The sequence below is a fragment of the Orbicella franksi genome, chromosome 5 (genome assembly GCF_964199315.1).
Source record: "Orbicella franksi chromosome 5, jaOrbFran1.1, whole genome shotgun sequence".
NCBI lineage: Eukaryota > Metazoa > Cnidaria > Anthozoa > Scleractinia > Merulinidae > Orbicella > Orbicella franksi.
Genome location: NC_138149.1, coordinates 24255424 through 24277646, shown reverse-complemented (window position 1 = coordinate 24277646; position 22223 = coordinate 24255424). Strand labels below are relative to the sequence as shown.

At 41.1% G+C, this 22223-nt stretch overlaps 2 protein-coding genes across 3 annotated transcripts in view; both read left to right on the top strand.

The window, feature by feature from the left end:
* Positions 1 to 22223, top strand: part of LOC145487105 (QRFP-like peptide receptor) — a 166450-nt gene that overhangs the window by 114899 nt on the left and 29328 nt on the right. The gene's annotated exons all lie outside the window — the stretch shown is intronic.
* Positions 1662 to 22069, top strand: LOC145487060 (uncharacterized). Of its 2 annotated transcripts, XM_081465768.1 has the most exons (8): positions 1662 to 2235; positions 3746 to 8763; positions 10737 to 10976; positions 13166 to 13267; positions 13755 to 13832; positions 16654 to 17286; positions 18882 to 19817; positions 20408 to 22069. In XM_081465768.1, exons 2-8 carry the CDS (start codon positions 3939 to 3941, stop codon positions 20581 to 20583), a joined length of 6990 nt encoding a protein of 2329 aa, XP_081321894.1. In that variant the 5' UTR covers positions 1662 to 2235; positions 3746 to 3938; the 3' UTR covers positions 20584 to 22069. The 2 variants fall into 2 exon arrangements, with proteins under 2 accessions (XP_081321894.1, XP_081321895.1); XM_081465769.1 differs by lacking the exon at positions 1662 to 2235 and having other exon boundaries at positions 2253 to 8763; positions 18882 to 19808.

Sequence of the window (22223 nt, the reverse complement as noted above, 5' to 3'; positions counted from 1 at the left end):
TTCTTGCGAGAGGATGACTCGTAGCAGGAGACACTGATCATGATTGACGAATGTGACCATCTTCCTCAGAAACTACAAAATGAAGGATATTCAAAAAAATGTAGGATTTCATGGATACTTTACTTTCAGTCTTTTGTCTTTGATTCATGTGAAGCGCAGTTGATGTTTCTTCCTTTAAGAAATTTGGCCTATATAAAAATTAAATTTTATTACAATACCATCCTGCTGGTGGACTATCCGACGTGCAATGGAATCTCTCACCCATTCTTTCGCACTCAACCTTGTTCCCAGGGCTTTCCCCTTAGAGATCAGAAGTAGCAAAGAGCGGCCCTGGGAACGAGGTAGCCAGCGCTTCGCCATATTAATCTGAAGCCGTTCACTTCACGGGCGACTCATGTTAAGGGAATTCTTACCGAACCAGGGGCCCGTTTCTCGAAAGCCCCGGAAGCCTTTTCGGGCCCGTAAAACCATTTTTAGTCCATCTGTATCTAAAAACGGAGAAGTGTATACGCCTGAAACTTCTTGTATGAAGGGAACTTCTCTTCATATTAAGAATATAATGAATAAAACAGCTCTGTAATCGTAAGGTTCGAGATTTTGCTATGGCTTTACGGGCCCGAAAAGTTTCCGGGGCTTTCGAGAAATGGGCCCCAGGCACGATTATTAGGTAGTCGACGCGAAAAACTTGAAATTAAACCGGCAAGAGGAAAAGCTAAGCCGGTCGAAAAGTAGGGGAGAAAGCGAGGCAATTGGCGTTCTAAGCTCAGCCAAGGCGTGGAGGGGGGAGGGTGGGGGGAGAAGAGATACACTGGAAAAGAAGTTGAAAGCCACTGGGGACTGGGCTGTCTTGCTGTGGGCCAGTTCTAGACCACGACGGAGTAGCCCCTCTTTCGCTTAGTCCGTCGTGCGTGAAACGAGAGAAAACCGCGAGAAAAAATGGCCGCCCGAAACTCCTGGGGCCGAGATGGACGCGTCTCTCACCGCCCCCCCCCCCCCCCTCCCCCACCTTCCGCCAGGATTTCACGGGGCAATTTTTTCCTCGCGGTTTATTTACGGTGTCGCTCGACGGACTAAGCGACAGAGGGATTACTCGTAGTCTACCCTCTGGCCAGCCAATGCACGTAAAAAAATATGCTCTCCTTTTAGGAAGTTTCTGTTACAAGTTGCAACAGTTTCCAAGAGAGAGAACAGAATCACATCGACGAAGCAGGATTTCACGAAAATCTTTTTAAAATCTTGCAACAATTTTCTGCAGTATCCAACGGCTGCTTTCTGATGAAACCTTCTGCAACCTTTTCAAGTGCAAAACGCACTAAGCAGAGCGCATGAAGGCTGAGCGAGCTACAAAAGTCTGCTCCCAGCTTTAATTCTACTTGTTGATCATGGTTGTTTTCTCCAATTCATTATGCTCTCTCCACTTTATTATTATGAATGAAATTGTTTCTTTCCAATTGATTATGTTACAAAACAAAAGATTCAATTATGCAATTCATTATGCTTTCTCCACGTAATATAAGGAACTTGGAAATCACTTTTTTTCCTCTCAGCGTTAATTTCTGTCCAGTCAATTTGTCTATGGCCAACTAATTACCCATAACCGCCTGCGTGTATACATTTGACCCACGCCATCACTGACTTCGGAAAGTAAAACAAAACGCATCATCGGCAAGTAAACAATTTATTTTTTTTGTTATGTTCCCGAAAACCAAAATTTTGATACATCGAAATTTTGAACTGATCGTATAAGTCACGTTTTGAATTTGCCTGCTTATCCAAAGCTTACTAATTTCAATCGTTGAACGCTGAACCGACACGGAAGTCCTTCGAAAATTAAAACTTCCGAAAATATTCCGAGGACTTCCGGAAATCTCCGAAGATGTGTTCAGTGCGTGCCCCTCCGATTAGCTCTTGGCCGAAACCGGCCTGTTCGTTTCGAAAAGAAGAATCTGCTTGTGGCCGCCCGTCATAAAGTTGCTCAAAAGTGTTCGAGCAAAATCAACGCACGCTTGCGAGGAGCAGGTTTGAAGATAATTATCAGCCTCGTTCTGGAGCAGCTTTATATCTGTTCGTAACTGCCACTGTCCTCTCACGAATTACTTCTTTGCTCGGACAAGTTCGCACTGAGCAACATACTCCGCCAATAACGGCGTGCTTTCACTGTTGTCGTTAGAAATTCAGTGTCAATATGTTCGGGTTGAATTCATCAAGCCTCGCTTAGGCGAGAATTCAAGCCAGGTACGTAACGCGACTCATTGCAACGAACTCAAGTAATAAGTCTGTTTTAATAAGGGAAATTAACCTCCGTAACCGACAACTACTGCATGTAAAGAAACAGAATTCGCTAAGTTTGTGCACAAGACATACAACCGGGTTTTTCTACTTAACAAGCTTTCTGATCTAGCGATGTGCTTTTCCCGACAGCGCGAAGAGAGAAACCGTTTTCGGACATGTAAATTTATCAGCTGGTTCAGTTGTAGAGCGACGAAAATTATTACCTATTTCAGTGTTATTCTTTCGCAGCTTTTTGTGCAACCATTTTATTGAAGTTCGCAGCTAAAAAGTAGGTCGAATTTTTATGAATGAACGCGAGCCAGCTCCTCAGTTTTCTTCCGAATGCTTGGAGCGAATGACAGAGGTATGAACACAATGTTGTCGGTTGCGTTTATTTACGACGACAAAAGTCCTTTATCGCACGATTGCGACATTGCAGCCGGCGAGGTTCCCTAGCCCATGTTTATTGGTTTTTGCGTTTCGCTCCGTCGATTCAACAGGCATTATCTCAGATGTAAAATCACGAACCGCCGGTCTAACGAAAGTGGATTGTAGTATCAGGTTTACGATTAAAGACCATAAATCTCTCATTTCGTAAATAGGTAAGGCGACTTGTAAAAGCTGCCCCGCAACGTTGTAAAAGTGTTTGTTCTGAATCTATGTCTTAATGTTGTCTCAAAACACATGGCGTTGATTTGGCTCGAGTTTAGACCTTTGACACATTTTCAGTGTGAATTTTGCATGTTTTGAATTTGTCTGCTGATGCGAAACTCAACAGCGGAATATTTCGGCGCTGCAAACTATTTAAACGTTCAAGGAGCGTAATCTCTAAGCGCTTGTTCTACACGGTGAGGTCACCGTCATTTGATAGCTACGATTATGCATATGCAAATTATATTTGCACAAAACTCGTGGCTGGCAACCAATGCTCCGCACTGCGATAGTTGGATCAAAAACTTGGATCAAAAGCCATCGCTTGTTTTTGTATAAACGTTAATAAGCGTTTGACTTACAAGTCTTATGAAGTGTCCCCTGTTCAGTTTCATCAATCATCACTTTAGCAATTGAGTAATATTTTAAAAGCGAAACCATTTGAAATCGTGTCCCTCAGAACGGCTAACCGTCAACACTGAAAACCCGTGGCTCGTATCCAATCGCTTCATTTCAACAACTTCGACAAAATCGAACGTATCTTCACCACGTGGGCAAAATAAGTCGAATACGGAGGCTTCGAAAATTCTCGAGTTCGATTGGTTCTTAAAAATTTGTCATTTCTAAGGCATTTACTACGCAACATTTATTACACTTTGTTGTCGTGCAAGTGTGCACAGAGCCCCCTTAACACGCGCTCGTGACGTAATGAACACACGTTTAGGACCCACAATTCTTTCTTAGGAAAGCGACTCGGCGTCGAATTCAACATGGCGATGGGTTAAATTAATCGGGATTTCACCAGTGTTCATGTCTGTTGTAGGTTGGACACTCTGGGGATACACGGCTAAAATCGATTTGTGTCATCGAGGCTTCGTCATGCAACTGGATTAGCTGTGGAACTATCAAATTGAGGTCAGATATTTACGACTGGAAACGGCCGGAGAGCTGGGGAAGCTCGATCGATTCAAAACAACGCTGTAAACAACGGTCGGTAATTCGTATTTCTCGACCAAATGGATGAGCGTTCCGCTTCTCCAGAGATCGACGTGGTCGGCCATAGCGATCGATCGGGACTGTTTCGCTATCAAAGCGAAAGTTTCTCGACTTCCTCGGGCAGGAATGCAACCGCCTTACATGCAGCGAATCAAACTGGCGCGAAGCGTCTCGCGGCAAATACGAACACGAACGCAAACAAGGCGGAAACCGTGAATCTTCGCGTTCGAAACATGGGAATGATCACCGTGAAGAAAGAGCCCGAGTCAGACGAGGATTGTGAAGTCTCGTATTCCCTCAGCTCCCTTCTCCAAGAGTGTGATTTCGAGCAGGCACCTCGAGCGAAGACAAGGGCGCTGAAATCGCCAACGTCGCTTGCGATCGCTAAGTCAAAATCTTTGGAGGCAGCTCGTTCTGCGACGGGACGATCGAGGCAGACCTTAGAAAATGTCATCAGCTCGTTGAAATCAGCTCGATCTACAGACACAAACCAACCAAAATTTGCAAAGAAGCCTTCCAGCTTTCAAAACCCGGTAGTTCCCATATCAATGCCTTCGCAAATAGTTTCTGTGGCTCCCACTGCCCAGAGTTCAGTCAGTTTTCCTGGTTCTGGTGTTGCAAGCAGTGGTCCGCAGATTGTCGATGTTCGATCCTTAGCCACCGGTGCGCAAACAGTTTTAAGCGGAGCCGCAGCAAGGAGCACTAGATCCACTACATCAAAGCCGGTCACTCTAAGACCACTTCATTTAAGAGCTGCACCCAATACTAGGATGACAACACTCAATACTAGTCATCCTACGACAGCTGCGTCAAACTTACCTGTAACCACAGCACGAGTCCCAGTATCTCAAGTGCAGGCATCGACTGTAAAAATATCCAGTGCTTCAGGTCCAAAGCCTCTAAACATTCGGTTTGTTTTGCCAGCCACTGAGCCATTTAACACCAGTGAATTTCAACAAGTTCTTCAGACCGCACTAGCTACAATAATCAGCCAATCAAAGGGAGTAGATGCAAGTCTGTTACAACAAGCAATCCAAGCAGCATTAACCACTGTCACCAAGACATCTGTTCCTCTGACTGCAAATCAGCTTCAACAAGCCATACAGAGTTCTTTAGCTGTGCTGAGTGCTGCTAGACCAACCCATCAGGTGACTCCTGCGAGTTTAACCCAAGCTCCCAGTATGCATGTACTGCATCCTGCACAAAAGCAGCCTCAAGCTATGGCACCAATGCCACCTCGTGTACCTTCGCAGTCAGATTTAAGAACAGGAGGTCAGGTCTCCTCAGTAACACCAATAGTGTCTTCAGTATCCACAGGGCCGCAAATTGTAACTAATACCAATAGTCTCGTTGTGAATGGTGGTAATCAGTCAGCTTCTGGTGTGGTAACTTCATCAGCTGCACCTCTTAATCAGTCTCCTTTGAACTCAGCAAGAGATGCCCTCATTAAGGCTCTTCAGGAGAAAAGGGTTCTAAACAGCCCTCCATCTTTGTCTTCGTCTTCGTTATCATCCACATCCGAAGCTTCACCTTCTGTAACAGTTCCTGATTCTATTGATGAGCCGTTCTCAGGTTCTCCACCTCCTTCCCCAGTATTGCCAACGCCAGAAGAACCAGCACAAAATTCTGCAGTTCCTGATAAATCACAAGCACCAACATCTGCAATATTAGATACAACTTGTACTGCGAAAACTGTGGAGCAAACAACAACTGTTACTAGCATTGCAAGAACCCCTTTAATCGTTCTTAGTTCAGGGACGTTCCTTAAACCAAACCAATCTCCAGTTAATTCTGGAACACAGACAGCTTTGATAAGAATGCCACTGCAGGTACAGGCCTCTCAGGACAATTCCTCTTCGGCTACACCAGTGACACCAACATTTGCCCCACAGACTACTACTGTGAATTTAATTAGTCAAACAAATGCAACTGTTCAGTCCACTGCACCTTCTCTGCCAGCCTCTAAAATGCCTCCAGTAATGGCACCCACACAGCTTGTACATGTTTCACTAGTACCTGCTACCTCAAGCAACACACCTGTGGCCAAACCAGAAAGCAAACCAACAGCAACAAAAGCTAAAAGTTCTTCTGTCAGTTTTTGTGCTGGGGGATGCTGCAGATATTGTCGGGCGTGCCATGAAAATAATAACGTATGTGGTTTACCTACGTGCCAGAAGGCTTACCCAAACAGAGCAGCTCTTCGAAAACATTACTATTTTAATCCTACTCACAAGTATTTAGTTCCCACGGAGAAGGCATCAATTGCATGCGACAATTTTTTGCCTTTGGAAATTGCTGATTCGCACCGGAGGGCGCGGTTACGTGAACTTTTTAGACGCCTTCCAGATGATGAATTTCTGGATCTTGTCAAGTCTCGAGTGGCCAAAATGATCTCACTTTTTCAGTTACTGGAACAAAAATCCTTTCGTGTTCAGTCTGGCGGCATTTCCGCTTTTAAAATGTTCACAGAGTTTGAACGCTTTAGAAGGGAGGTGGAAGCCAAATTGCTGGAGTTGATTTTGTTGCCGCAAGGCAAAGACCAGGCTAAGGGGACAAAAAGTAGCAGTAAGGATGGAAGCAAACCAGCAGATGCAAAAACGTCAGATGTAGATAATTCTTCACAAGGTGATGAAACCACTCCAGGAGCTGATAAACAAGGCAGTAAAGATTCACTGCCGTCAGACGCAGCCAACACTGACCAGAAACCGGAAAGCTCCACAGCTCAACCCAAGACAGACACTAATCCAAATGCAGGAAGTTCTGCAACAGCAAAGAAGACTGTGGACACCATTTGTTTAGACTCAGATGCCGAAAAATCAGCCACAAGAACTTCAGTTACTGGAGCTGGCTTGGCTAATCATAATGACTCCAGCATTGGAACTACTAATAATGACACAATAACAGTAGAAGACAAGAACGCCAGTGATTCCCCTCCAGTAGAAGAGAAGTCAGCAGAGTCAGGTAAAGAGTCTGGTGATGTCACCCCCACTTCGTTAGTATCGTTTCCAAGAAAAGATGGTAAAGGCAAAGAAGGTGAAAAGAAAGATGGTGAGCCGCAATCTGTTGAAGCAAATGAATGTGCAAAATCTTCTGATGGTAAATCCGGAGCTGATCAACCGTCTGAGCAGCCCAAGCAGACTGAAAATGTGGGACACATATCTGATGAATCTACCCCCAAAGATATGACATCAGTGCCAATGGAGATTGATGATAGCAGCAAAGCTTCAAAATTGCAGTCGTCTGATGTGATAATGGTGGATGATCAGAGTGAAACCAACTCTTGCAGCAATGTCAAAGAGCTAAAATCAAGGAAAGGAGAGCAGGCAGGAGAAGGTGAAAAACCAATAATTGATCTTGTCAGCAAAGAAGACAATGCAACGGTTGATGCAAATGCTGAAAAAAATTGCGAGGTCGCTGGGAGAAGTGTCAAGGAATCTGCCAATGCAACACAGGAGGATAAAATTACTGAGAAACCTTCTGATGTAGGAAATGAAATTGCTGCAATGGATGTTGAAGAAGACGGAAACAATTCCAAGACTGGCAGTGAGAAAGGCCAAGCTAAGGAAGCCACTGTTGAGAAAAGAGATGAAGTTGGAAACAAAGTGGATAGTGCAAAGTTAATCAATGATGAAAAAGGGACTGTCAGAGACAGTGACCAAACTGAAAAATCTAAAATGGATCCTGAAAACCAGGTGAAGGAGGGCCAGCAACAAGAGACTACAAAAAACAAAGCAGATGGCGCATGTGAAGGAAGAGAAGTAGAAACTATAGATGTTGACAGTGGTAGTGATACAAGAACTGCTAGCACTAGTAAGGACACACTTGATGTTCCCATGGTAACAGATAAACCAGGGAGCGGTGTTAGCAAACATCAAGATGCAAACAAGGAGAAAACATCCTTAGAAAAGGACAGCAATCAGGTCAAAGAGGTGGCAAGGTCAAGCAAAAAGGGTGAGGGAACCAATGCCGAATGTTGTACAGATGCGGACAGTAAAGTCAAAGAAACTGGAAAAGCAAGTTCCTCTGAGGTAGCTTCATCTTCAGGTAATACTTTTGGCAACTCTGATACCACCTCAGCTGGGAGCTCAAACTCAACGCCACAAACAGGAAGTGATGCAGTTAAGAAGAAAAGGAAGTTTATCACCCTGGAAGATCTAGACCTTGGTGATGATGATGATGATGATGAAGATGGGATTGACGAAACTAACATGTTGGATTTCAGTCTTCCATTTGCAGTCAAATGGGGTCGAATTGTCAAAAAAGTGAGGTCAGTAGAGGCCAAGAAAATTGCAAGGAAGGAAAACTACTCAGACCAAGATATGAAACAATTTATTTACAATAAACCCAAGGATGCCGCCAATGCCGTTATCATTGCTGATTGTCATGCCCATCCAAGCTTCTTCCGTGCCTATGTCATGCCAGCATTGTTGGACAAGCACATTGATGATTTTGGCCTGTTTGGTAAGAAATTGCTGAGTAGACTTGTCCTTCCAAGGCAAAGATATGTTCAAATCCTTCGAAATGGTATCGGTCCAGAACTAGCCAAGATACTTGGAATAAACATCTTTCCAACATTCAAAAGGATACAGGACACTTGGATGAGCATAAAGAATCCATTGGGGACAACTTCACGCTCATCTTCCTCAAAAACAGTGATTGCTATCGATGCAGCAGATGACATTGAAGTTCCTGATGACGAACCTGCAGTGCCTACGGGAAAGGCTGCTGGACCAACGAATAACTCACAAAATGCTGCTGTCAAAGCAAAAGATTCTTATAAGAGGCCAGGTCCAGCTGACAGTATGGAGAATGATAAAAACAAGAGGCAGCGAGTGGATAACACAGGTAATCTAGACATTTAATTATAGTTTTCAGGTTTCTCATGCACTGGTCTGATCAATCAGGATTGCCAAAAGTTAGGAAATAATCACTAATAATTGCCAGGAAAAAGACAGGGAATATAAGATTTTGTTAGAGAACAGGGCTGTCATTAAGTTTTGATTCACCTGTAGCCCCCACAACAAACTTGTTACTTTATGAGTGAATTGTATCGACTACAGTCATGTTCACCGGTAACATCAAGGTTCCATCTAGCATACTTAGCCATATTATATGTAGGTGCTACAGATTACGGCCCTTACTGACTGCCCTGAGAAGTTCTTAATTTCTTGTGAATGTCATGAAATCACCATAAAACTCATGTGAAGGCTTTTCCCAAATTTTTATAATGAGTGTTATTGATTAATATGGCCATCTCTTGGTCAAAAGTACCATAACTTTGGTCTTGAAAAGACAAAGTGAAGCAAATTTAAAGCATAAATTGTGATTAGGCTGCTGTATTCATTGTTGAGCCACAGAATGTTTGTTTTCTTTGTGTCATTAAAATTATTAAATGCTCCTTATAATTTATATTTCCTTTTGGGTGATGATTTATTTAATATGTTTATCAAATTTTCTTTTTGATCAGTTGTGAAATTCTCATAACCACCTGGTAATTGTTGATGATGTAAATATATTCTGAAGAGAAATTATGTGCTGATCATTTGCAAAATTCTCCTCTCCTGTAGGCTTGTTTGTAGGTTAACAGTATGTGGAGAATTTAAGTGATTGTGGTAACTTCTGGTGCTTTTGTGGTAAAATTGGTCAGGGGGCTGCACAGTGATAAAAATGTTGATATCATGAAATTATTTTCCTCTCTTTTGATTTATCTAGCCTGCGAACGCAGATATATTTCCAACTGTCACTTGTCTCCGCCGAAAATAACGTCTGCGAACCTGAACCAGGAAACGATTTCTGTGATGTAGAAATTTTACTTAAGCCAATCACAGTTTAGCTCAAGTAGCCCCAGAACTACTGCGCGAGGTATTCGCTGTGAGGAGCACTCGAGTTGCATTCTATTATGGAATCTGATTGGCCAAGGAGAAACAAAAGTCATTACGTCACAGAAATTGTTTCCTGGCTCAGGTTCGCAGACGTTATTTTCGGCGGAGATAAGCCACAGCCAGAAATATGTGTGCGTTCGTAGGCTAGATTTATTGAAAGACCTCTGCAAATAAGTCAGCACACAATATTTTGCTGTGTTCTTGTTTCCATAAGCATTGTTCTCTTCATACACTGCGTTGTCAGGTTCTGACATAGGCATCACATGCTTTGCACTACAGCATTAAAAGCACTGTCCAGCAGCGAAAAACATGCAGAATGATTTGACATCCGAAGCTGAGCTGCAAAATCCCTGCACCCCTGCACAAATCCCCCAGCCACCCTGAACTCGCTCTGTGGAAGACTGCTTGCCAGCAATCTCGTTTCATGTTTAACTTAGCCTAAATTACATTTAGCCTCATTTAAAAGCTATAAAAAACAAGCTCACTGACAAAATGGTGATATTATGTCTTGAGCAACTTTTTTATAACAAGTGATTGTCAGGCATACATGTCGTTTCCAGGTCAATTGCTAACAATTGTTTTGCTTAATTTTCTCTGGTACATGTAACTGCATATTACTAATATCCTGAAGGATGTATTTCCCTTTTATCTTGATGTGTAATTTGATTTGTTGCTAGTTCTTGAAAGGTTTGACAGGTAGTCTTCAAAAGTCCTACATGAACATGTAAATTCCTTTATATGCTAACTGTTCAAAAAACCAATGAACATTGAAATATTTTTGTGTTCAACTGCCAGGGTAAATGGCCAACAATACACTAATGCAGACTGTATGATGTAGTGTACTTGCTACAAGGAGATATTTAACAGCTCCATCATTTTACCATTCACACTGTTTTTTTTGTTTGTTTGTTTGTTTTTTTCATTAATCCTGAATAGATTCCCAGAAAGGTGCAAGCCAGACTAAAGAAAGTAACAAAGGACAGACAGAAAACTCTGAAAAGAGTTCTCAGACAGATGGAAGTCAGCCAAATGAAGCAAATAAAGCAAGGAAATCTGCTGAAGCAGGCGGCTCAATAAAGGACACACAAGGTAATATAATCCAGGCCGAAGAAAGGAATAAGAACCAAACAGGAAAATCGAACTTGGCACAAACATCTGATAAAACAGCGACACCAGGTACAGTGTATAGTGTAAAGAGCAATTCTTTTTAGTGGATTTCATGTAAGAAAGTTGTATCTCCATTTATTATATGACTGACAAGATTACTTTATTGAGTTTGGCTGAGAGCTGGCCAATTTATCATCAGTTTTTAATATGCACTGCAGTGCAAAGTAACCTAATTAACACATGTGAATTTGCCATTTTCTCAGCCATGCAATAAATAGTCAGAGTAACTGTAAGCAAGTGCAAGCAATTAAAAAGGACTGCAGATATTTTGAAATTCCCTCAAATAACACTGTCTTGCTTGAAGGCTCGTGCAATTTTGAGAGAATTTCAAATATCACTTGTAGTGTTAATCCTTAATTGTACACTCATAATGATTGCTATACTGATGTTGGTTCTGGCAATTTGGTGGGACATCAAGGCTGAAAATATTTCCAAGCAATGATTTGAGAAGAAATTCTCGTCACCTCTCTACCTAACAGTGTCTCAAATTATATTTAAGAAGCCACAATTTTTCACAACTAACACTTGGAAATTAAAGGGTTCAAGATACAAGAAGAAGCTAGTCTGATAGACTGTGATGTGTGTTGTGATGCAAATTTATAAGCTTTTGTAAACCCTTAGCCCTAGGAGTTGAATTTATATATCAACTTTGGAATTCTCCCAAACTTCTCCTGGTGTTTGCAGGCTATGTAAACAGTGTATCATGTAATATACATGTATTTTTCTAGTCCAAGTCAACTCTTCTGACCTTTTCATCCCTAATAGTTTTGATGTATACATCTACATGTACATACATGCATGTTTTTTCTTCACTCTGGATTGCCAAATCTAATTATATGTATATCCTGTGGTTCAATTTTACCATTGGTACAATTCTAATTACTGTTTATTTCTTTGTTCTGGCATATGGCAGTACATTATAATTGTATAGGAACAAAAAAAAAATGACAAATCGTACCAAGGGTTATATTGAGCTTAATAATATATACTTGTATGTACACAAAGCAGGGTTTGTTGAAAAAAAAGTGCTGGCAAGTAAAGTTTTTAATTAATGCAGTTGCTTTCAAGATCTGACAATTTGAACTACATTTTTGAATGACAATGATACTCAAGTTCAGTAAATTTCTGAGTGTATATTACAATGATACAGTTGAACCTTTACTAACGGACAGCTCCCTTAACAAACACCAAGTCACATTCCCTGCCACACACCAACAGAGTACATTCTTAAGTTACAATTCGTGGACACCTGTGGAAGAAGACAATTTTTGGTCCCAAGGGCATGATCCCATTGCAAGAGGTATCTCCTGGCAAGAGGTTATCTACTCTGTAGACATGTACAATGTACACTTACACATACAGCCTTGATCATGAACATTGTTCTCCCAATCACAGAAAGTTTTCCTGACCATTAATAGATGCCGTGATGCCATGTTGTCATGTTTCTGTTTAGATAATAGAGCACAGATGATGTCAACACGTGGCAAGAACAAAAAGGTGGCACACAAGCTGCTAGGCAAGTGTGTGACTAAAGTTCTTACCACATTTTGACATCTTCTGTAAGCTATTACTGAACAGACGCATGGCAACATGGAATCTATCTGTTTTATATAATGAAGAAAGAAAAACATATGTTTTAATGATGTCATCTATATGTCTGTCCTCCAGTAGATTATAAGTAGAACCAGGGCTGTCATTAAGTTTGGATTTACCATTGGTCTTGATCTTCATTATCATCATTGTTCTGTTCTCCTAGTGGAGAACTGGGCTGCTGCCTCTCTGCTTCCAGGCTATCCTATCCACTACAGCTGATGCTGCCTCTGCGCAAAATTTTAATCCTTTCTCCTTAATCTCCATTTCCACTGTTTTCCTCCATGTGTCTGGCCTCCAGTAGGAGACGAGGCTATTGCATATGCTCAGGCATTACAGCTGGCTACGGGCCGGGTTACGGCCCTTATTAGCAGCTCTGAGAACCAATCAAATGTGAGAATAATTTGACTTTTATAATCTTACTTCCACATCAACATGACGTGATCATCTTTCTTCCAGGAGATCATACACATGAAAGCAGCAACATGTTAATCCACTGTATGCACAGCGAAATAAAACTCTGCGTTAAAATTTTTGAGCATTCTTTACTTGTTGCCAGTAAATGTGCAATATTAGAAATTTATAATTCAGGTTTTTTTACTCCTTAGTTATCAACGTAGAAACTGAAAAAGAGAAAAACAGAGCCACAAGTTCAACGAGTGTACCCGAGAAAGAGACTACTCTGCAACCTGTTGTGGATGAGACAGATGGTAAGTTAAGCTACAAATAGTTTGTTGTTTTTTTTCTTTTTTTCTGAACTCAACTGTGGTTTCTGTGATAATTTGTTGGCTACTTGAAGAGTAATATATTACTACTTCCTTGGGGTGGAATTCTGCATGGTCTCCCTGTGATCAATCAACAGTTACCTTCTAACACATTTTCAGCGGATCTTGACAAATTCGCCTTCATGATACCCATAAATTGATACAGCATGCATGGTGTCCCTGTGATCCATCACAAGTTACCTTCACTTTTGACAAATTCATGACGATACCCATAAATCTATACACCTACAGGGTAGGTCTGCGATGTTCAAAGCACGGTTGAGCTTTTCCAGGATAATTGTCACCTAACTGAAGCCACCTTAGCAAGTTATCAACATCACAGTTGTGACATGACTCACATTTCACAAGACTAAGCCATGATGAGATGAGATCAGTCTACTCCTTTTTGACTGAACCTTTTTGTAACTTGTAGGACCTGATACAGACAGTGTTGTACTCATGAGTGTGGACCAGGAACAAGATCCTAAATCTTCAGATGTGGCCACTAAAGGTATGTATCAACAGCTCTTAGTCACTGTGTATGACATTCATAGTGTGCGTGCAGAGTTGATGTGTATAAAATTGTACTTGTAACATGAATGACTCTGTATTAGACTGCAATGTAACATAGTTTGATGCAACTTGGGTAGTGCAAGTCTACAATTTAGAAGTCATCTTGTGCGTATGTTGTGGTTCAATATAACCCTTGGTACAAATTTGTATTTCTGTTTTATTTTTTGATACACCTTATAATATATTACCTTACACCAGAACAAATGGCCAATTCCCTCTATGACATGTGTCTGCAGGGAGTCATGGTGGCTGTATTCATTAAAACAAATATCCAGTCTGAGATGATGGATACAGCTGCCATGAAAAATCCTTGCAGGCATGGCTCAAAGAGGGAATTGGCCATTAGAATACCAAATTGTACCAATGGCAAAATTTAACCACAACATTTCATAACACAACAGGAGATTCATATGGTGGAGCCACAGTATAACAAAAAGCCAAGAGACTGCAAAAATGTGTTTATTATAAATATAATATTATAATGGTGGTTCACTGTTGGTTACACTGTAAAACCCCTGTTTATTATAAATAAATTCTTGGGAAACTTTCAAAATCCTTGTTATCTTGTGGTTTGGTTTCTATCAATAATTTAGTCATCAGACTATTTGTGTGTGCAAATTAATATGCACTAATTAATGATGGACCAATTATTATTGGTAAATAAATATGTCTGGCCAAAACAGGCATTTGAAAGAACTCATGTTATGCCACATGTGTGTAATATTTTTTTTTTCCAGCTCTGGCTTAAATCCATACATTTTACTCTAAATTTGGTAAGACTGAAGAAAATTCTTCATTCTACCAGAGAATCAATTCAAAGACTTTGTTTGTAAAATACATGTATCAGGGTTTCGCTTCTAATTAAAAAGGTTTCTACTCAGCTGCACTTACGTTAATGTTGTCAGGGTGTAAAACTGTTTTCATCTCACTAATCCATTGTACAGTTATTGCTCAAATTTGTTTGTCTTTACAAAAGAAAACGAAGCTGTTATTAAAAAGGCTGTTAGTAACTGCAGTGGTTTCTAATGCATCTATCCCATAAATACATACATGTATAGATGACAAAAATAGCAATGCTTGGGCCTTAAGTCACAATAGTTTTTAGAAATGATGCTTGTCAAAAGTCTACACAGAAAGAAAAAAAATTTCCATGCTTTGTTATTTTTCTGGGTGATGTGCATACTAGATACATGTAAGTGCTGTCTTTTTAGTCCGACTGGATTCTTTACTAACCTTGGGTATTTTTTACAATGCGAGACTTTTTGTGTGTGCTATATGGGGCGGAAGCAGAGGAGGCTACTGATATCTGAATCAAATAAGGCACGGGCTGAAAGCCACTTTACAGTCCATTGTTTAGTGGTCAGGTCTGTGAAAAGAAGCAAGGTTAGAGTTGACTTTGTCATGATACAAACCTTGTTAACTACTTTTCAAATGTAAATTATTCTGTTATCATGCTAACTGCAGTCAAACCCCTATTACTTGTAGGCGGACACCTATAAATGGTCACCCCTATTAGGCAGCCAGTAATCAAAATCCCAATGATGGCTTTTCTATTATTTTCTCATCCCCAGAGGCGTGGCCTCCAGGGACAAGAATGCAACTTGACGTGACATTTGAGACAATGCATTGCACATGATAAAATAATTTCTCAGAAATGAAATAAAAAATGAAACTGATGACAAAGCTTTTTTGTGTAGTATTGTCTGACAGCTAGTACCGGTATAATACAATAACATGTTCCATATTCGGCCACAAATTTCCAGTTGAAATATTTTTCATTGCAGCAGAAATGCCTGGTCAGAGTGTCCTACCAGGCTAAGCTTTTACCTGTCAAAACCTCAAATTTACTGGACAATGTATTGTCCAATGACTGACTGTTATCTGCAGGCTTGTGTTATTGATCATGAATTTCATCATAACATTATCAAAGTACGGTAGCTGTGGATCCACAATGTGATAACCGAGTGGATCTGCAGACTACTTTGACAATGTTATGTCGAAATTCATCGTCAATAACAGGACAGATGCATGAAAAGCTAACATCAATTTCTTTCTTACAGTAAAAAATTGTCAAATTTTCTGCTCTCGCACGTTGACAAATCACATAAGTTATATATTCATGTGTCTGTCTGCTTATTGACAATGAAAATTAGCCTAATGAGCGTGCATGAATTTCTGCAGTTATTGTAATGGTCTATTGCTAATACATTTTTGTATCCAACAGACAAATTAAAGAGTTAACTCAAGAATGACAAAATTATGTTTTGATTTTGTAGGTGCCTTTTAACACAATATAACACAAGAAAACAATGAGATAAAAAAATAATGTGACCTGTGGCTATTTTCATTACTAAGCTGAAAAATGAGGTGTTGAATGTGATGTGTTTCATAAACAGTGCAAAGTTTGTTGAAGTTAAAGTTTGATATGTGAAGGAAAGAAGCACTACTTACATCTTCAAAGCCACTTTTTGCACCTTGGTGAACAAAGCTAAGAGTCATATATACATGTATGTGTTCTTTAAGGCAAGTGCATGTATTATGTAGATGCATCAAGAATATGATCACTTATTAGGTATATTTATCTCGTCCAGTTAGATGAGTTCTATGGGAAGTGGAAAAGTCCTTTTCTCAGATGAGTGGTACATGTATCTAGAGGGGGAGTTTACACCCTGATACAAGAAAGTTGTAAAGAAAATATATTAGTGTTCAGTTCTTTGGCATTATCGGCAGAATAATTATTATCATTTGTTGTATTTTAGCGGGTACAACATCTTCTGTTGCTGTTGAAAAATCTCCATGTAGTACCACCTCTGCTAAGACAACCCCAACATCTTCCTGCTCAACAAGCAAGCCATCAGCTAGTATGGAAGACCCATCATCCAAAACCTGTGCTTCATCTATAATCCCCGCAAAGGCAACAATCTACACCAGTGGTGCAGGCAAAAAAGGAGTTTCTTCAGTTCCCCTCCCAACAACGAAAGGTTCTCCATTGTTCTTGGTTCCTGTGGAGAGGATTTCCCCTAAACTTGTAGAGCAGTATATCCAGCAAGGGAAAGGGGATGGCATGAAAACCAGGAGCAGTGACAAGAAAAAGGCTAAAAAGCCAAAGCAAGGTTCACAGGTCCTTGTTCTCATTCCATCATCCAACCCAAACGGCAGTCCCACTATCCAAACGCTGACATCAGCTGAACAGCTTGAGAGCACCGGAGGTAAGAAGCCGCTACTACTGCTTCCAGCTGATAAAGTACCCAAGTCTATTGCCAGTCAGTCACAGACTGTCCGCAGGAAGATGGTGATCACTATGGTTGCGCCCTCAAGTGGAGCTGTGACGGGGACAAAAGCAAAGGCATCATCAACGCAGAATGTCTCAGCCACAAGTACATCATCATCAGGTTTGTGGCTTGATTTTTTTACACATTTACCTTTGCACCTTTGTGTAGACGCGGTGGCCTCATGGTTAGTGCGCTGTAATCCTGATCTAGCAGTTCAGGTTCATGTCCTCGCCATGGACATTGGGTTGTGTTCTTGGGCAAGACACTGTACTCTCACAGTTCCTCTCTCCACCCATGTGTGTAAATGGGTGCCGGCAAACTTTATGCTGGGGGCCAACCTTGTGATGGACAAGTGTCCCATCCGAGGGGAGTAGAAATACTACTGACAAAAAGTAACAACTAGATGTTATCTGGAAAATCAGAAGAGAGAGAGAGGAGAGGGGAACAAACATAAAATAATGTAGCTGAACTATCTGCAGTTTTATTCACTTGATTTATTCCAATGCTACATTGTGAAGTTAACTATATAAATATTTTGGGTTCCCTTTGGAAAAGCTGCAGAGTGAAAGAATTAATACCTTTTGCCCCTAGTTTTTGCTATGTTCTTGTGCAATAGTTGCACATACTAATTATTAGTCTCTGCATGTAAACAGTCATGGGGGGGGGGGGGCTACTCCCTATAATAGCCTATATGGGGAGGGGGGTACCTTTTTCAGGCTTAAGATTTCTAATAGGGTAGGGATTCCACAAGTTGAGGTATTTGAAAAGGTAGGGAAATCTGTCATTTAGTTATTTTGAAGGGCCTGTAAAAAAAATATTTTGAACAGATGCACCTTATGGCTGTATCATTTAATTTATTAGGCACTACATTAAAATGACAGGAAGACTTCCTTATTTGGCAATTTATTCATAATATGAGCTAGTTATATGAGTATGTGAAATGGGTACCTTGTTTTCAATTAAAGGTATACCACGAGGTGGAGACGTGTAGAACTGCATGTACATAAGCAAGCTAGAAGCCTGAAGGTCAGCACACACCAGGGGACAAGGCACCAACCATACCAAACTCTAAGGGGTACCTTTTCTGTCAAAATAGGGAAGGGGGACCTAGGAACAGAGCCTCCTTGTACAGAACTTTGTAGAGTAGCTCTCCCCTCAGAGGGGGGGGGGGGGGGGATAAAAGGGTGTAGTCTCTGCAACCATTCCCCTCATGTAGACTCTTTTATAAACTTGTTGCATGGACTAGTTTTGGGGATTTGTCACCTCGTGTGTGCTGACCTTAAAGGTTCTAGCTTGATAATTTATGTACGTGCAGTTCTACACAAGTCCACTTCATGTCTGTATCTGGTAGTTAACAATTATTCCACGACGTCCAACAAGCATGAGTGGAATAGAACATGGTATAATGGCTCATAACCCATGATGTCTAGGCCAATGAAAACTTTCGAATTGCATTATCCAATGATCACGTCTTTAATAATGCTTGATATTCCCCCGCAATATTGTTCTTTAACTTCATTACAGGGGTTTAGAAAAGAGATGCAGCATTCTTTAGTACAAGGTACGTGAAGGGGGTACCTTCAATAAAAGGTGTACCAAAGGAGTACCCCCCCCCCCCCGTTTTCCTCCCGCTGTGACTAAAAGGAGGTAATCATATGACCCACAGTTACACGAGATTTTAGATGTTAAGTTGTTCATTTGTTTGTTCATTCAAGGCCCCGCTGGCCAGTCAGGTGAGCCTACTTCAGCAGTCCAATCAGTAAAGGGACCCATAATGAGTACACAAGAAGGCAAAGCTCACACAGCTGCAACAAAAGGCAAAAGCAACCGCAGCAAACCAACTACAGGATCGGGCTCCAGCGCGTCAGTGGACCGCAGTGCAAGGAGTTTAGCTTCAGTCGTCAATAATACCTCAGCTCTTAACTTGTCCGCTAAAGATAGCTCTGCTTCCAGTAAACAGTCAGGATCTGGAACTGGACTGACTGCTGGAGATAACGCTGACTCGCAGGGTGCTGCAGGGTCAAAAGAATCTGGTGAGGTGCCCAGTTCTGACAGAGCAAGTGATTCTCTCAAAGAGTCATCCACCGACAAAGAATCCGCCAGCAATAAAGAAAGTATTGAAGATGGCGACTCTGCCCCAGCTGCTTCTGAAGCGTCGACATCTGCTGCAGCCTCTGGTGGTGATCTCGTCGGTAACCAATCCACCTCCAGTAACACTGAGCTTGATCTGTTAGGATCATCCATGCTGCCGAGTGATTTTACTTTAGACAGTTTGCTGAAAGACATTGAAGAGGATGGCTCAGGTGACAAAGCAAATGAAATGCCACCCCTTGATGTTTCAGAAATAATCAGAAGTTTCGAGGACTTGCCTGTTGAATCTGACAATAGCACTGCAGGAGATTCATCGCTCTTGGACACTGGAGGTGATACAAGTACCGTGGGTGGTTCCTCAGAGGGACGTAATGACATCCAGATGGCAAGCAGTATACCGGGAAGATCATCTCTCCAGGATGAACATAGCTACGCTCAGTCCAGGAGACAGTCACCAAGGAGAACACCAGCGTCTTCAAAGCCACCATCAGGGAGGTCAACACCAGATGTCCCCGACTACGAATATGGCTTAAGGAAAACTTCATCTCCCAGTAAGTCAGGTATCTTTGTAACTTATATGTAACAATTTACAATAATAACGTATTAGTAAGAAAGCCAATTCCCAAGGCTTTGTGCATGTACTGTGTTATTAACTGCCCTGTGACAGCTACATATGACAAGTCTGGTACAACCCTGAGGTTAAGATACTGGCCTTGGTAAGAAGATCGAGTCTAATATCCAGCCATCTTGGTCAATAAAGTATTTACCTTATGGCGTACGCGCACCACTATTTCAGTTGCGTGATACAGCAGGCAATCCCGAGCGGAAAAGATAACCCCATCTTGCCTGCTCGGATAACCAATCACAGTGCAGGATTTGTGTTATCATGCCCGCTTGTGGGGCTAGCCATATAAATGAAAAATAAGGTTTTACATTGCATGTCAAGTTGCAAATGAAAGTGATAACACAGGCCAGAGCCAAACTCTTGTTCAGGATCGTCAAGTACAAAAGAAGAGCAGCACTTCAATTTGCGTCTACAAACTGTGTTGTAGGATTGCTACATGTCAGGATAATGTTGGCAACTGCATCGACACTTTTTTTTTTCGTTGCGGTGCTGCTGTGACCATTTTGTTCTTTTCTTTCTCTTTAGGTGGCTCTAAAGAAGACTCGGACGTCGACGAAGGATCTCCCCCCCGTAAACGCCGCAAAACACCCACGAGAACCTCTGCGAGGTCCTCACCACAAGTGACCTTTGTGCCTGATAAAGTTGTCCCTGGTAAAAGCCCCCAAAGCTCTTCTGCAAAAGCCAAAGGACGAAAACAGTAATCCTGCTGAAGATCTAAATTGATTCTCAGCTGATCTGGCGTTGACCTGTGTTCGGCTTGTTAGTTATATGTTGAGATATCGATTTAACTCTTCATGACTGAATCTGCACACTCCAGCACTCAAACCTATAGCGTGTAACGATTCAAATGAAAGCTATTGAGCAGCACTCACCTTTGGTACTGTTCATTACGTTGTGCAATGTGGTGCTAACTTTTACGGCTGTGGATGAAACCCCAGTGTGCGACCATTCAAATGAATGCTATTGATCAGTTCTTCCATGTGGTACTGTTTATTATGCTGTACAAATTTGTTCTAGCTTTATATTAGTGGGCGGTATCCTTGGGTGTGGGTATTCAAATAACAGCTATCGAGTCGACCACCGCGAAAACTGAGGTGTTAATGTAAACTCGTTATTGCATAACTCAAAAGACAAACTTCAGGGAACGAACGAAAGAATTGCTTGCGAGGTATTTAACTTCGGAGACGTTTATTGTGAACTTTCTCTTTCAACGACCTTTGCAATAAGTAGGTATTTTCACTCATTACCAAGAAATGCCAATGTATCGTTTTCGATAATTCGTTTCGTTAGCTTATTCCAGTTAAAATCGTTTCACGTTGGAGACGACAGTTCAATTGCATCGTAGGGGTATTTTTGACACGCCAGGATTTATCGAAGATGAGTTTAACGATACATATAGGAGGAGAAATGAACATATTTTTTACCTTGTAATATCAAATTTATCGTATTCGCTTCAAACAAAACTGATTTGTTGATATGATGCCGATTCGCTTTTACCCAATGCGAGTTTTTGGTGAATTACTCTGGCAATGGTGATCACTCGACGAGATAATTAATTTATCGAACTCTTCATATCGTCAGAGTGCTTGCTATGTTTTAGATCTTAGAGGCATTTGATTAAATCATACGCAACTTTTTTCTGCTCTTGGTGTGTGACTTCAGTTGTACTAGTCAGTTGTCTTGTTTCAGTGCAGACCGCGGAAAGCGCGGAAATTTGTCCGTGAAATTAGCAGCGAAATGAGCTTACATCACAACAGCAGTAGAGATCAATTGCTTTTCAATTTCTTGTCGGAAAAAAAAATGTCAACTAGTCTTAACTTTTACGTTGAATACCCGTTTAAACCAGTTGCTTTTAGGCTTACGAAATCGGATCTGAAATAGTAAGCTCTCTGACAGTCAATAAGAAAGAAAAGAACAACCCAGCTTTAAGGTTGAAGGTTGTACCTCTTTTAGTTAGAATTTAGGGTAGAAGATGATTTCTTCATTCGTCATTTCTTACAGACTCTCGTTCGTGTTAGCGTTACTAAAACAAGTGTGTAACCTTTGGATTCTTTCAACGTGTCAGACCTCGCATAGGAAATTTGTACGTCTTAACTACTGTATGTGCCATGTTAATACAATGTTTGCTACTTGACCATCGTGATTTGCAATAAAGGTCTAGATGTCAGTTTCTTTTTTATCATTTTATGTTGTTTTGTTTTTGTAGATTTCCTTTGATAGAGAGGTTTTCAATTGAGTGTCGTAAAACCAAAACCAAAGTTATCGCTCTAGCCAATCACAAAGGACACAGACAATCCAATGAGCCAGTCAAATCTCGAAGTGACTACATGTAGCTCACGCA